General features: G+C 45.6%; 3 protein-coding genes across 4 annotated transcripts in view; 2 read left to right on the top strand and 1 right to left on the bottom strand.

The window, feature by feature from the left end:
• Nucleotides 1–1,165, top strand: part of LOC307071020 (solute carrier family 24 member 2) — a gene marked incomplete at both ends in the record, with an annotated part of 12,293 nt that extends 11,128 nt beyond the window's left edge. Inside the window, 2 exons of the mRNA XM_079729867.1 lie at nucleotides 1–15; nucleotides 916–1,165. The exon at nucleotides 1–15 is cut by the window's left edge and continues 152 nt beyond it. Coding sequence (XP_079585993.1) covers nucleotides 1–15; nucleotides 916–1,165 — 265 coding nt within the window. The remainder of the gene's footprint in view (nucleotides 16–915) is intronic.
• Nucleotides 1,166–4,579: 3,414 nt separating this feature from the next.
• On the top strand, nucleotides 4,580–7,879 carry xpa (xeroderma pigmentosum, complementation group A). 2 transcript variants are annotated; one of them, XM_079759007.1, is made up of 5 exons: nucleotides 4,580–4,995; nucleotides 5,070–5,175; nucleotides 5,709–5,874; nucleotides 6,151–6,268; nucleotides 6,472–7,879. In XM_079759007.1, the coding sequence occupies exons 1-5, from the start codon at nucleotides 4,701–4,703 to the stop codon at nucleotides 6,624–6,626; spliced, it is 840 nt and encodes a 279-aa protein (XP_079615133.1). In that variant the 5' UTR covers nucleotides 4,580–4,700; the 3' UTR covers nucleotides 6,627–7,879. The 2 variants fall into 2 exon arrangements, with proteins under 2 accessions (XP_079615133.1, XP_079615134.1); XM_079759008.1 differs by having other exon boundaries at nucleotides 5,709–5,880; nucleotides 6,157–6,268.
• A 652-nt stretch (nucleotides 7,880–8,531) lies between these two features.
• kpna7 (karyopherin alpha 7 (importin alpha 8)) lies at nucleotides 8,532–14,525 on the bottom strand (the record flags this gene model as incomplete). The annotated part of the gene is made up of 12 exons (XM_079730829.1): nucleotides 8,532–8,615; nucleotides 8,761–8,907; nucleotides 9,747–9,929; nucleotides 10,716–10,949; nucleotides 11,283–11,459; nucleotides 11,857–11,943; nucleotides 12,729–12,811; nucleotides 13,135–13,234; nucleotides 13,495–13,663; nucleotides 13,990–14,075; nucleotides 14,201–14,344; nucleotides 14,460–14,525. 12 exons carry the CDS (start codon nucleotides 14,523–14,525, stop codon nucleotides 8,532–8,534), a joined length of 1,560 nt encoding a protein of 519 aa, XP_079586955.1.
• Nucleotides 14,526–15,000: the final 475 nt, after the last annotated feature.

Below are 15,000 nucleotides of genomic sequence, written 5' to 3'. Positions count from 1 at the left end.
CGACATCACTGTGGGGTGAGAGACACCGGGCGAGACAGAGACAGACAGAGAGACAGAGAGAGAGAGAGAGAGAGACTGAGACTGAGACTGAGACTGAGACTAAAGACCTCTGGTTCAAATTTCCGGTTCTATTTCTCTGGTTCTAGTGAATTGGTTCTAGTTCTCTGGTTCTAGTTCTCTGGCTCTAGTTCATTGGTTTTGGTTCTCTGGTTCTAGTTAATTGGTTCTAGTTAATTGGTTCTAGCTCTCTGGTTCTAGTTCTCTGGCTGTAGTTCATTGGTTCTGGCTCTTTGGTTCTAGTTAACTGGTTATATTGTTCTGGTTCTAGTGCTCTGGTTCTAGTTCTCTGGCTCAAGTTCATTGGTTCTGGTTCTCTGGTTCTAGTTAATTGGTTCTAGCTCTCTGGTTCTAGTTCTCTGGCTCTAGTTCATTGGTTCTGGTTCTCTGGTTCTAGTGAATTGGTTCTAGTTCTCTGGCTCTAGTTCTCTGGCTCTAGTTCATTGGTTCTGGTTCTCTGGTTCTAGTTAATTGGTTCTAGTTAATTGGTTCTAGCTCTCTGGTTCTGGTTCTCTGGCTGTAGTTCATTGGTTCTGGATCTTTGGTTCTAGTTATCTGGTTTTATTGTTCTGGTTCTAGTGCTCTGGTTCTAGTTCTCTGGCTCTAGTTCATTGGTTCTGGTTCTCTGGTTTTAGTTAATTGGTTCTAGCTCTCTGGTTCTGGTTCTCTGGTTCTAGTTCATTGGTTCTAGCTCTCTGGTTCTGGTTCTCTGGCTGTAGTTTATTGGTTCTGGCTCTCTGGTTCTGGTTCTCTGGCTGTAGTTCATTGGTTCTGGCTCTTTGGTTCTAGTTATCTGGTTTTATTTCGCTGGTTCTAGTGCTCTGGTTCTAGTTCTCTGGTTCTCTTACATCTCTGCAGGCTTCCGTTCCCCTGGCTGATCTATAACATCCTGAACGACTTCAAGACGGTGCAGGTGAGCTCCAATGGCCTGTTCTGTGCCATCGTGCTGCTCTTCATCATGCTCCTCTTCGTCATCATCTCCATCGCCTCCTGCAATTGGCGCATGAGCAAGTTGCTGGGCTTCTTCATGTTCCTGCTGTACTTCGTCTTCCTCGTGGTCAGTGTCATGCTGGAGGACAAGATCATCGTCTGCCCGGTCACCATCTGAGAGAGCGAGACTCCCGCCACAGGGAAGAGAGAGAGAGATCCCCGCAACACAGAGAAAGAAGGAAGAGAGGGAGAGAGACACCATCAACTGAGAGAGAGAGAGAAAGTGAGAGAGACCGCCACCACCAGAGAGAGAGAGACACACGCACACACACTCATTCACTCCCTCGCTCACTCACTCACACACACAACACATACACACACCGGGTACCTATACACGTACACACATAGATACAGCCGTAGTCTCACACACACACACACACAAAAGCCATGTATCAAACAGTGGCGCAGACGGACCTGTCAATCAGGATGAGTCCAGCCAATGGAAGGTCCTCTCTCTCTGTCGGGGGTGGGACAACACTCTGAAGAGACTCCCCGACATTCCTGGAGGGTCGGGGACATGGTGCCGGAGGAAGAGGAGGGGAGACCCAGGATCTTCCTCATGTTTCACCCTCCTTGTTTCACCCCCTGCGTTGAAACCGTTTCTATCTATGATTTATATAATAGATATTATACAGTAATTTATACATCCTACATGCATTTCCCACAATGCAAACGATCTGTTCCTTCCTGCTTGTTTGTTGTAGCGTGAGACTTGACTATCACACATCATAGTCTTCTAACAACATTCATGTTCCCAGTTACCGTGTCATCAGATTTTGAACTGGCGAAGAGAACGTGCTGAGGGGAGTGTTCTGGAGAAGCGTTGTTATCTAGACAACACAATCGGTTTTATACACCTTCACATACAATTACAATTAGGGCCTTTAGCAGACGCTTCTATCCAAAGCGACTTACATCGGTTAATACACACATTGACATGGAAGGCGACAGCCAGCTCGTCAGGAGCAGTTAGGGTTAAATGTCTTGCTCAGGGACACATCAACACTCAGCTAGGAGGAGCTGGGGATCGAACTAGCGACCTTTCGGTTACAAGACAACTGCTCTACCTCCTGAGCTAAGCCGACCCCAGCCGATTACATCTTAATAAGGGATTTATTTCATTGTCGTTCACAGTGACATGACCCCAGCAGGAAAACTACAGAATTTAGAAAAGTAGAAACACACGCTTGTTAAACAAATGTTTTCTTACCCAGAGAGAATCGTTCAGACCACAGCCCGCTGGTTGTTCAGGACTAGTGGAACTCTGTGAAAGTGTTCAGACTGTGGATTTATGATGACAATATTTTATTTCAACCACTGGATGCAAATGTCCAAGTTAATAGCACTATTAAGTGGTCTGGTCACCGCAAGGCTGCAGACATGGAACCAGCAGAGAGTATTTCCATCCCTTTGTTTGTGACGCGAATACAATGTCAAGCGATATGAATGCATTTCTATCCTAACTTTATATATATGTATGAAATCAGCAGTAAGTAGCATATATTTTTCTTGGACTATATTGTATATTGACCTTTCATGCTCAGGTAATCGTATGTTTATGTGTCCTAACTGCTTCTCCGTCCTTGGCAGGCCGTCTGGGCTGCTGTAGGCCTACGGGGAGTGTTTATAATGTTCCACTAAGTTCATTTACTGTTCCCATGTGTATGTGTGCACCCGTATTTTATGCTCAACACACCGTTACTGAAGACCTTTTTCCGCATCTTTGACACAAGATGGTGTTCTATTGTGTTCTATTGTGGCATAATCCTACCGTACCAATAGTCTGACCTGGCACCCAACAGAAAATTAGAGTACAGAACTAGCATTCAACAGAAGTGTAGAGTAAAGAATTAGCATCCAACAGAAAAGTAAAGTGTTCAGAGCTAGCATCCATCAGCACAGTTAAGTACAGTACAGTAGTACTGGAGTCACCGGTCTTGTTTTAAAGTGAGGTCCTACTTGGATTGATTCTGGTGTACAGGTTGAATGGTAAACGAATGACCTACGCTGAAGTAGGTTTTGGGACTTGGCGAACTCTTTCATTTACTCTTTTATTGTTTTATTGTGGTAAGAAACAGGAAATTGTAAAAAAAAAAATATTTAAAAAATATAGCAATATAACAAAGCACACATAATTTAACCACAATTCATACTGAACATCCCAATAGGTAATCAATAGTTTGTCGATCACTTCCACCAGGTGCAAAGGGGTGTTTGATAATGCTTATTTATTTGTGAGAATGCATCACTCAATAGTGATTTGTTTCCTACTTTCTATGTAAAATAAAAACCTAATAGAGTCCCATTGGGAGAGAGTCAGATGATGTAAATATAATCCAGTCTCTGTCCTACTGTTTCCATGTACTATCCTCCGTACTGTCCTCTATCTTCCCTCCTGTACTTTGTCCGGTCGCCTGTCCTATCTTCTCCCCTGTCCTTTTTCCTATCCTCTGTCCTATCCTTTCCTATATCCTCTCCCGACAATCAAGGTCAACGTGGCATCATTTTGTCAGTTAACATCGCTCACCTTGTTAACTGAAGACATTTGTCTCGACTAACAAATACACTTGAGCTGTATGAAAGCCATCATTAAACGAACAAATAGATAGTTTTTATCGTCGCCAACGCCGATTCACGCGTTCGCCAACAAGACGCTTCGCCCGACAGTAGCCAACACCCACCACCAGGTGGCGCGCTCGCCCCATGATGGGTTTGTTTTAGCAGCCGCGTTAACACCATCACTTCTGCAGGCTCACACAGTTATGTTCTATCGTAGTTTCCTATCCAAGAGTAAAACGGATTATGTAAAACTTTATTCAGAACCCATACACTGCTTAATGTAGGCCTACACATCGTCCTCTTCTCATACTCGTCTTTAAAAAAAACCACTATCAGTGATTTTTAAAAATACGATATTGTATATATCACCAGGGTGCGATTTGTGAAAAAACCAGAGGGGGGGATAATTTTGAGAAACATTTTAAAATGTTTCAAAATGAAGACGGACCCTGTGTATTTTGGTTGTTAATTATTACGATGTAATGGTGAAAATACTTTGGGTGGGGGCGATAATTTTTATCCCCACCGAGGATAAAAATAATTCAGCAGAGGGTAGGACGTGTAAACCAGAGGGGGGGATAATCCCCACCATCCCCACCGGCAAATCGCACCCTGTATATCACCATACAATAAGAGAATTAAGGAGAGACTTTATGCTTTGGAATGTATATGTACTTTTTCTGTTGAATGGATGGCGCCCTCTATCACAGTATTTGAACAACACCACTAACATCAATTTAAAATTATTATATATTATATATAATCGTTAAAAATGATGAACAATATACATATATATTTGCAATATTTCATAAAACGGAGAACGTTTACAATTCTTTATGATTCGTTGACTTAAAGTACAATTTGTTAGTTCCTCATACTTCCTACAAGGGGGCTTTTACTGTGAAAGTGCAAAGTACGGGAGGAAGCGGTTGTAAACAATTGAACACGTGATACGCCGTCACAGCCATCGTTGTACATCAGTGAGCTATGAAAAGGAGATGCATGAACACATTTCACACAAATAAACCTCGTACCTTCCGTTCACTAAACCAGAAAAGTGTCGTAGGTGGTCTGGTCACCGCAAGGCTGCAGACATGGAACCAGCCGAGTGTAAGATCGCTGCTCCTGTCACCGACTCTGAAGCATCCAAGACAGGTCAGCAAACCGACCGAGTAGAGCTTTCACCGGCGATGCGAGCTAAGATAGAGCGGAACCGACAGCGGGCGTTGATGCTTCGACAAGCCCGACTAGCGAGCCGATCTCTAGCGGCGATCGAAGGCTCAACTTCGGCCAAAGTCGCCAAGACCATCGATTCAGGAGCCGGATTCTTCATTGAGGAAGAGGACGAGGAAGACACGCAGAGGGCCAAACCTGTGGTGCATCAACCAGGTGGGATATATTTATGGTGCACCCGGATACTGAGTGAGGTGTGGTGGCTGTAATCAGGTGTTTTGTGTGTATAGCCCCGGTGATAGAGACTGACTACCTGGTGTGTGATGAGTGTGGCAAACCCTTCATGGATTCCTACCTCAGCAACAGCTTCGACCTTTCAGTCTGCGACAAGTGCAGGTATATGATATATATAAAACATATATATATATTATTATTTTTTGTTTGCATGTATAGATTGTATGTGTCTATCTACAGACTTGGTGTATGTATCTACAGACAGTGTCTGTATGTATCTATAGAATGTGTGTGTGTTTAGTGTCTATCTATAGACTGTGTCTGTGTTTCTGTAGACTGTGTATCTTAAAACTGCATCTATAGAATCTGTGTGTGTGTGTGTGTGTGTGTGTGTGTGTGTGTGTCTATAGACTGTATGTGTCTTAAAACTATCTATAGACTGTGTGTTTGTGTTTACCTATAAACTATCTGTGTGTGTATCTATAAACTGTGTGTATCTATAAACTGTGTGTGTATCTATAAACTCTGTGTGTGTGTGTGTGTGTGTGTATCTATAGACTGTGTGTGTGTATGTCTTAAAACTGTATATATAGACTGTGTTCGTGTTTACCTATAAACTATCTGTGTGTGTATCTATAAACTGTGTGTATCTATAAACTGTGTGTGTGTGTGTGTGTGTGTGCTTGTGTGTTGAGGGATAACGATGGGAAGCACCAGCTGGTGAGCCGGTCGGACGCCAAGAAGAACTTCCTGCTGAAGGACTGTGACCTGGACCTGAGGGAACCCCCCCTCCGGTGCATACTCCGCAAGAACCCCCACAACCCCCGCTGGGGCGACATGAAGCTCTACCTCAGGACCCAGGTGGGGGTGTTTGTGTATCTATAAAGAGTGTGTGTGTTTGTGTGTGTGCGCATATTTACGTGTTGTCTATGGTTAAATGTGGGATTGTGTGCGTTTGTTTTTGCATGCGTGCGTGTATATGTGCGTGGTTTATGGTTAAGTCTGTGCATGCATGTGTGTTGTTTGTGGTTCAGGTTGCATGTGTGTGGGTGTGTATATACGTGTGTTGTTTAAGATTGTTTGTGTGTAGGTGGAGAGGAGGTGCAAGGTGGTGTTTAAGTTTCAGTTTGTGTGTAGGTGAAGAGGAGGTGCAAGGAGGTGTTTGGCTCGGAGGAGGCGATGGAGGAGGCCAAGGAGACGCGGCAGGAGAACAAAGAGGTGCAAGCACAGAAACGCTTCAACAAAAAGGTCAAAGGTCAGTACCCTCTCTGGCAATACATCAACCTATCTCTACAAACCCCTTACCCCAGTTCACCCTACGAACCCAAACAGCCTACAAACCCTAACCCTAGTTCACCCTTATCCTACTTACCCAAATAACCTATGAACCCCACTTTACCCTGACCCTTATAACCTACAAACCCCAACTCTTGACTCTGTCTGTCTGTGTGTGTATAGAGTTGCGACGGGCCGTGCGTAGCAGTGTGTGGACCAAAGACTCCCAGGCACATCAGCACCAGTACGGACCAGAGGAGGTCCTGGATGCCGAAGAGGACCTCTACCAGAAGACCTGCTCCACCTGCGGACACACACTCAGCTATGAGAAGATGTAAACACACACGCGCGCACAGCTACAACAGGATGTAAAGACACACACACACACACACTACTACGAAAGAGGATTTAGACCCATCTGTGGGATGGACACCGCCACTGTGTGGATCTTAGGTCCAGCTAGTTCTCCACAACTTTTATCCAGACTACCTCGCCTCCAGTACCTCTCAGACCTTGTATGGATTCCTGGTCTGTATGTTGTTGGTTCTTATGGACGTCCGTCACAGACCTGAGATCTCAAACTCTATCCAAACCGATTTTCGTTTAGATCAATTTTTCACAGAGACATTAATGACATGTACTGTACAAGTGGCACCCTTCTGAGCAGAACCAATGAGAGCAGTAGCTGTGTTCCCATTGGACGACGTGTGCGGTTTCTCGTGCAGCTGTTCCCCACCCAGGTGCATCCTTACAGAACCTGACGGGAGAACCTAAGTTGTTTTTCTTGATTGTGGTTTTACATCTCGTGCATTTGCTTCCAACAACAGAATGTGTGCCATGTCTCGTCATGCAGAGCCATATACATGTCCTTTTTGTACTGTACAAGGTATTCGCTACTCAGACTATTAAATACTGAAAAAACGTCGTGCCTATGCTGTCTCTAGCTGGACAGAGCGTCCGTGACCAGAGCCACGATCAAGATGAGGGGTTGTCAGGTCACTTAACATGTGATGAGATTAATTTGTCTGCATTATAAATCCTAACTTGTGTCGTTGGCGTTCCGTATTCTATCTTACTAGTACATTTTCAGTTCCTCAACATGAACCTAGCCATGCTTCAGTTCACACATTCAAACTTAGGACTCAGGATTTCAAGGGACACCTGGTGTAGTGTTTTTCTATAACTATTACAGCAAAATCGCTTTCCTTTCTTGTGCCTCATTCGCTTGCAAACTGCATCTTCATGGGGTTCAATTAAAATGGACAAATTTGATGTCAAATGTAATGTTTATGTTATGGGTTGATTGAGTTAAATCTTAAACCATTAATCAAGCTGTGTTCCCTTCCAATAGGTACAATGTCAACTATTTCATACCTTGAATTATAGCCGCTAGAGGGTCTCTTAATCAATACATGGTTTGGTGTGGGGAACTAGGGCTGGATAATGGGCGGCTTCAACCGTTGGCCACACGTCCTATAATGCCCTCTAGATGATTTGATGTAAAATATGGTTTGGCTTGTTAAAGCTGCAGTGAACCCAAAACTTTTTAAACATGTAATATTTATGATAGTCAAGTCAATCTATGCCATTTTGTCACCTTTACCAAATCTTTGAGAAAATGAAAAATGTCAGTTGTGCAGAGGTTGATTTCGATCTGTCACAGAAAGATTTGCCTCATACACGATATTAAAGCCAACATAACCTCAATGGACCCCAGTTACTGGTAACCACATTTCGGAATAGTTTGCCCTGACGCCAATTGTTATATCAGATAATCCGAACCTGTATGCTTGTCTTTACCATTCCGCCCATTCCATTTTAGTCAGAAATGTCTTGGTGCTGCTTCATGAGCCACCTCAAGAGTGCATGTCTGCTTACCTTGAAATCTGAATTAGCCAACGTTTTTGAACCTTTACCATTTGCGTCATCTCTAGCCCCTAAACCACGATACCAGAGGAATCAAGATTACCCTTAAACAAAAGGTACCGCGTCACACAAGTTTCCCCTCAAAACGCTCAGACACGACTGAACAAAAATGAAATCACAAATTTGGCCCGGGTCACCATGGGGACCTCCCCACCCCTTTTAAACATCTTTCACAGTTAGCCTTATAGAACTATATCGTTTATATCTCCTCAATAGGCCACGTTTCAGTCTGACTGCTAGTTGATTGATTTATGGTCCGGCAAAAGTTATAACAAAATATTTTTATTAGCTTTAGAAAAAGTGTCAAAAGACAAGTTTTAAAATTCAAACGTTTTCTTGACATCAGCCGTCTGGAAAATAAACTCGTCCTCTGTAGCCTCCGTCTCCAAGATCTCATCATCCTGAAGTGAAAAAAGACCAAACGCATCACTACCAATGTGATGCACCAGTACCCAACTGATGCATTTCCATATAAATAAGATCACAAAGCATCAAGGAAGAACAACGCATGCATTCCAAGGTTTAGGCCACTGAACATCTACTCACGGCACTGAAAAACTTTTCTATGAGGTTGTGGGCCGCTTGGTACACCATCTCGTTCTCATGGTTCTGCAGCATCTCAATCCGGTCCAAACCACCCAGTCCCTCGACCAGCAGACACAGCTTCGCTGTCTCGCCCAGTTTCTCTGCGGCCTGCAGAAAGAAGCAAAACGATAGCCAAATGCAGATGCATGCTGACTTAAGGGCCTATCCGTTGTGTTAATAACCAAACTCTAAGTGGCAATAAGATTCATGATGCTCATTTCATTGCCGATGGATAGGCGACCCATGCTTTAGCTCATTCTACAGTCCAATGAAGACAAACTCCAGAAGCTCTTCTGGCCAATCACAAGCGACGCCAACAGGAAGTGAGCCATCAAATGATGGCCTTAAAAATGCTAACCAGCAAATGTGCAGTCATTTTAGAAACTAGTGTTATGAAGTTAAGATCATTTATACGATAGTTTAATATTTTTTTTCTGTAGGGGAAGAGAGGACAATTTTTCCCTCGTTTCCCAGTTGGGATAGATGGGGGTTTAGATTAGAAAGCAAATAAGTGGCGTGCAATAATATCAAGACTTGCAGTGTGCCCCATGTAGCTAGAGCACATCTTGTAGTACTCGGGACCACTGATGCAACTGCGCTTACGAGTCGCGCCCTTCGTAAAACTAGTGCCAACACGTATCCTGTTTAAAGCTTGTCATCTGCATACTAGTTGCAAGTAGGGATTGTGGGGCCCAGTCACAGTTAAGAGACATCTACAAAAACACCTTCAGACCCCCTCCAGCACGGCAGCTGGGAGGAGAGGGCATCTTGGACCATACGATTTGAGTTTGCCTGTTCCCACATGTAAAACACGAAATTATGGAAGACATCGTTGGTGCATCCCTCAAGTGTGCAATTGGGGGAGAAACCGGGAGAGCAAATCCAAGGACCTCAACTTCCCAACTTAAAATGTGCATGAACATCCGTCAACGTCACCAGCGGCTCACCAAGAAGATGTTGCTGATGGCTTCCAGTATCACCAGGACGGTCTTGGTGTCCTTCACCTGCATCAGGTCCAGGATGGCCTCCAGGGCGCCGCTGTGCACCAGCTGGACCACCTGCTCCACGGTGCCCCCGCTGGTCAGGTTGGTGATGGCCCACACCGCCTCACGCTGGGTCTTAAATTCCCCCTGAGAGGACCCGATACACACATCCAGAAATATGACCTACAGTAAAGGCTGTAGGAGTTATGGACAAACGAGTGAGCTAAACTGTTAAAAATAGACTAGTGAAGGAGCCGCCACATAAGGACACGCAAGCATCAAGTTATACGTCACCATTAGCTCCAATGTCAAGGAGCCGCCAACGACATTGTAAACAATTAGTCACCCAGGTCTCTTCAGTTTCTACCATGAAGTCCCGCTCACCACACCATCATGGAATTAGCTGAACCCTAACCAACCTACACAGCGCCCTCTCTGGTTAGCAATGAGCACGACATACATTTAAGGACCACAATGGAAACAAGCCTTTGGGCTTTATTGTCTCTATCCTTTTGATAAAAGGATTTATTGTCATTCAATAAAGTTTTCAATAAATCCAGTCAACCGCTAGCCTGGTCCTACCAGACTCTTGTACAGAGAGTCTGGACCTACTCAATTGACAAATGTTAACTCGCATGAAGGCGGGTGTCTGGATCTGCCCTAACCAATCGCTAACGTTTGGCCGGGAATCACGTTGCACGCAGGCTGTAAACAAACCAAACACCGTGTGTGAAGATGTCCTACAACGAGAGCCGACTTTATCGTCATTGATCTCAGCCACTCCCTCTGTTTGCGGATTGGACGCAGAAAATTTAGACAGAAAAACCCACTCACATACCGCAGACCCAGACGTAGTACTGAAGGGAAATTCATATTGAGCGGAAGTACTTGGGTGGGCGGAGCCAGGCTAGTCAACTGCCCCATCATACTGACATTCTTCAGCAGTGCCACCAGGTGGGGCAGCAGTCCACAGGTGATCAGCTGCTGGATCTGTTTGCCGGGTCCGGCAGCGATGTTGGACAGAGCCCAGGCTGCCTCCTTCTGCACACTGGACTTGGGGTGCGTCATGAGGCGGGGCAGCGCGGCCAGGACCCCCGCGTCGATGGCTATCTGCGTCTGGACGTCCGAGCCGCTCACGATGTTCCCCATGGAGCGGAGTGCGGGAGTCTGGGGAACCAATCAGAACGTGGCAATTTTCGGTGACATATACAACCAGGTGTGTGTGATAAGCCGTTTTCGAAAATCTGCCTCTTCTGACATTGCAAGTGTGCATGTCCACCTAGATGTGCGCTGGATAGATCAGTCTACCAGCCTACCCAGTGGACCGTAGAAAACGGTGCTCATCCATTTGTCATATATCTAGGTGGACACGCCCACTTGTGATGTCAGAAGAGGCCGATTTTCAAAACGGCTTGTAACGGCTAATCCCCCACCCAGATTTGGTGGTGTAATTTGTCACCTTTAAAAATACAACGCTAACCACCAGGAAGTGAGCCCTACCACAACGGCGAGCTCCTCGTGGCCCATGAGGGCGACCATGCGTGGCACGATGCCGGTCCTCACCACCACGTCGATGCGTTCGTTGGAGCCGTCGGTGAGGTAGGAGATGGCCCAGCAGGCGTCTGACAGGACGTCCTTATCGCTCAGGTGGAGCAGCTGGATCAGGGATGGCAAAACCTGGTGGACGGGAAGAGCTCCTGTTAATTACCAGCGCCTGATGTGTTGGTTCTGGTCATTAAAAAAGGTCCCATATTATACAACCAGGTGTGAGCGTGATTAGCCATGTCCCCTTTAAGCTCTAGCAGAAAGGTGGGAGCGAGTGGTCCCTTATGTCACCAAGAAGGCCCTATGAAATACTGACCGCTAATGTAACGGATGTGCCAAAAACAATTACTGGTTCCTATGGCTTCTTTGCACTGCATTTGGATTTCCAACTAGGTCACTCAGAACCTTTGTGACAAAATGTAGCTCCGATCATGATCACTCAGATTGTCCTCAGCAACATGCGAAAGACACTAGTCGTCTGCTACATGAAGGAAGGTACTCGAGACCTGAGGCGGTGAGACTCTGGTACCTGCAGGACAGCGGAGAGCGGGGGAAATGGGTTCTTGTTTCGGCACAAGTTGGATAGGGTCCAGGTGAGGTTCCTTAGGTAGCCCACCTTTAGGGCCAGAGGAGACAGTCACCTTTCTAGCTCATTTCCACATTTGCTTTTTATAACTTCAAAGAAGATTAAAAATCTGCTCTTCGAATTATCCCCAACAATGTCATCCATATGATTGAGTGTTTTTTTTCTGTAGGGGCAGAGAGGACAATGTTTCCCTTGTTTTCCAGTTGGGCTAAATGGAGGTTTAGATTAGCAAAATAAGTGGCGTCCATTAATATTAAGACTTGCAGTGTGCCCCGTGTAGCTAGAGCACATCTTGTAGTACTCGGGACCACTGATGCAAGTGCGCTAACGAGTCGCACGCTTCGTAAAACCAGTGCCAACACGTATCCTTTTCAAAGTTGCAAGTAGGGATTGTGGGGCCCAGTCACTGCGGAGAACAGACAGTCATCTACCAAAACACCTTCAGACCCCCTCCAGCACGGCAGCTGGGAGGAGAGGGCATCTTGGACCATACGATTTGAGTTTGCCTGTTAACCACATGGTATAAAAGTTGGAAAACCCAAAATGATGGAAGACACTGTTAGCACTAAAATCAAAATGCATCCTTCCAGTGTGCAGTCACCATCCTTGTGTAATATAACTAGGTCAAATGGAAGACAGGAAGGCGGTCGTCATTAGCTTAGAAAAGTAGTCCGTCAGCGCCATCAGACCTACACCTAGTGGCCATATTGTTTTATTTCTATAATACAGTCTGAATGTTGGCGTCAGCCGGCGAGGAGGACGTGACCATGAAGGCTCTCTGAGGCGACAGCCCGGTACCGGTAGGGTGGGCTCACCGGGGTATCCGGAGTGATCCGGGACAGCAGCGCCGGTACGACGTGGCAGTCGATCAGAGCGTCGCGGTAAGCCGGACCGTCGCCTGAAAAAAAAAAAACAGCCAGGGGAAAGTGGTCATGGTCCATGAACCAGTACAAGGACCGTAGACCTAATGGAAGAACTAACGCCTTGAGGCGGTACTTTAGTTAGAACTGCATTGCTTTCAGGAATCAATATCAGAAAAGGATATTCAGGACACACATATTTTACTTAAAACTGTAAATTGCCGTCTGAAATGTTGAACGTTTATACCGCAGGCGACGCCGCTGAGCTTCTCCTTCAGGACATTAAAGATTATCTCGCAGTACTTTTTAGTACTGCGACCTGTGGGGCACAATGTCTGTCCATAGCAGGTTCCGTGGTTACCTGCAATGTTGCCCAGCGCCCAGATGGCCTGCTCGCTGATATGCAGGAGAGGCGAGCTCAGCAGGGCGATGAAGGCGGGCACAGCGCCATGCTCCACCACCTAAAACCACCACTCAAGGTAAGACGGTGATTAAACCATCCTCCCATCTCTTGGCCTCACTAAAGATCCATTAGCAATATCTTTCGTCAACGTCATGTCTGCCTGGGTCAGTTTAGCATGAGCACCTTCTCTCTCTTAAACTTCTACAGAGAGAACTGACGTTTATAGTCCTACTGATGTGGCAAGAATATCTACAGTACCAAATTCAACTCCCAACAGGCCTACAGCGAGTATTCAGGCAGGTGCGTGATTCTGCTCACCTGCTGTGTATGCCAGGACGTCCCAGAGGCGATGTTGGTCAGTGCCCAGGACGCCTCGAACTGCAGAGTGGGCTCATCGTCCATGGACAGGAACTCCACAAAGCGAGAGAGCAGACCGGCGTCCACGATCTCCTTCAGAGGAGGGTTCTTCTCGCGGGACAGCAGCTTCCTGAGGAGACCAGCGCGAGCGCATCAAGACTGGGCGACCAGACGGCATGAACCTTCTCATCTAGCAGCCCTTCTGGGTTCTAAAGGCTGCTGGAACCAAGAATGTTCCAATACACTAGTGTTAATAATGAGGCTACATGCCATTATAAGGCTGTGCAATTAGTTCCTAGGTCGTTAAAATATATATGATGCAGACTAGTTGATAAGAGTTCAAAGGAATGCAATTGTAGTTTGGTGTCGCTGAACTGGTGCCCGTGGTCACCCTATGGGTGTGTGTGTGTGTGTGTGTTACAGTAAACCCAGAAGGTAGTGAATCAGTCGGACTACCTAGCAGCTTGACATCCGCGAATTCTGTCGTCTATGCAGCCGCTGTTAACGTGTTGGATAATCTCCTCGATGGATAAGGATCGACCCTGGAACATCACATGACAGGTTATGGGTGAATGATCCGAGTCAATGAAATGAGGCAGAATCTAGCGTCTTGCGCATGTGAAGACTAATAAACACGATTGCGTGTGAAATTAAGTTATTAATCGACCTTATTCCCGAAGATTTCATCAGGGGAGACGGCCTCCTCGTCCGGGAGAGACGAAAGAGTTATGTTCCTCCTCTTCATTAAACTCTCGTTTTTCTGACATTTCCGCAGCTCAACACACTCCGAAATCCTTTTCTCACGAAGTTTCTGGATTTAATGAATGGGGGAACCAGGGTAATAATCAAGGGCCAGTGGCTGCATAATAAATAAAAACTAAAACAATTCAGATGGGATTTTATCAACATAAAAGGTATTGACTTACAAGCGGATCTTTCCCCTTGTTCTTGAACTTGGTGATCCGTTCGTCGAAAACGTTATTGGTCGGCATGTCGTCCAGTTGGTTGAACTCTGACTGAACCGAAACTCTGCTGAACTGAACCGGCTATGGCTGAACAGCTTCATAGCGCGTTTAAATATGATTTCCTTTCTCAATCAGCTGTGTTCAATTTGCTGTGATTTGACTCAGACATTAACCTACATATTAAGCCACCGTTCTACCGACGGATACTTGCGCAAATGCGGTACCGGCCACTTGATGGCAGCATTTCCATCACATTAAATTAAATTCGTGACGGAAAATAAAGTAATGTAATGGCAATAATGGCTGTGATATGAGTCAGTTAATGAATTTTAAATACACGGAACCGGTATTATAAAATGAATGCACAAAATCAAAATCACTATATTAATCATGTACACCGTTTACTATTAAAACCAAAACTTCAGGACCAGTTTTGGATATCTGCACTCTGACCTCTCCTCTCCTCTCCTCTCCTCTCCTCTCCTCTCCTTGCCTCTCTCCT

Source organism: Pollachius pollachius (assembly GCF_949987615.1).
Source record: "Pollachius pollachius genome assembly, chromosome: 2".
Taxonomy (NCBI): domain Eukaryota; kingdom Metazoa; phylum Chordata; class Actinopteri; order Gadiformes; family Gadidae; genus Pollachius; species Pollachius pollachius.
This window is presented reverse-complemented; position numbering and strand designations above follow the sequence as displayed.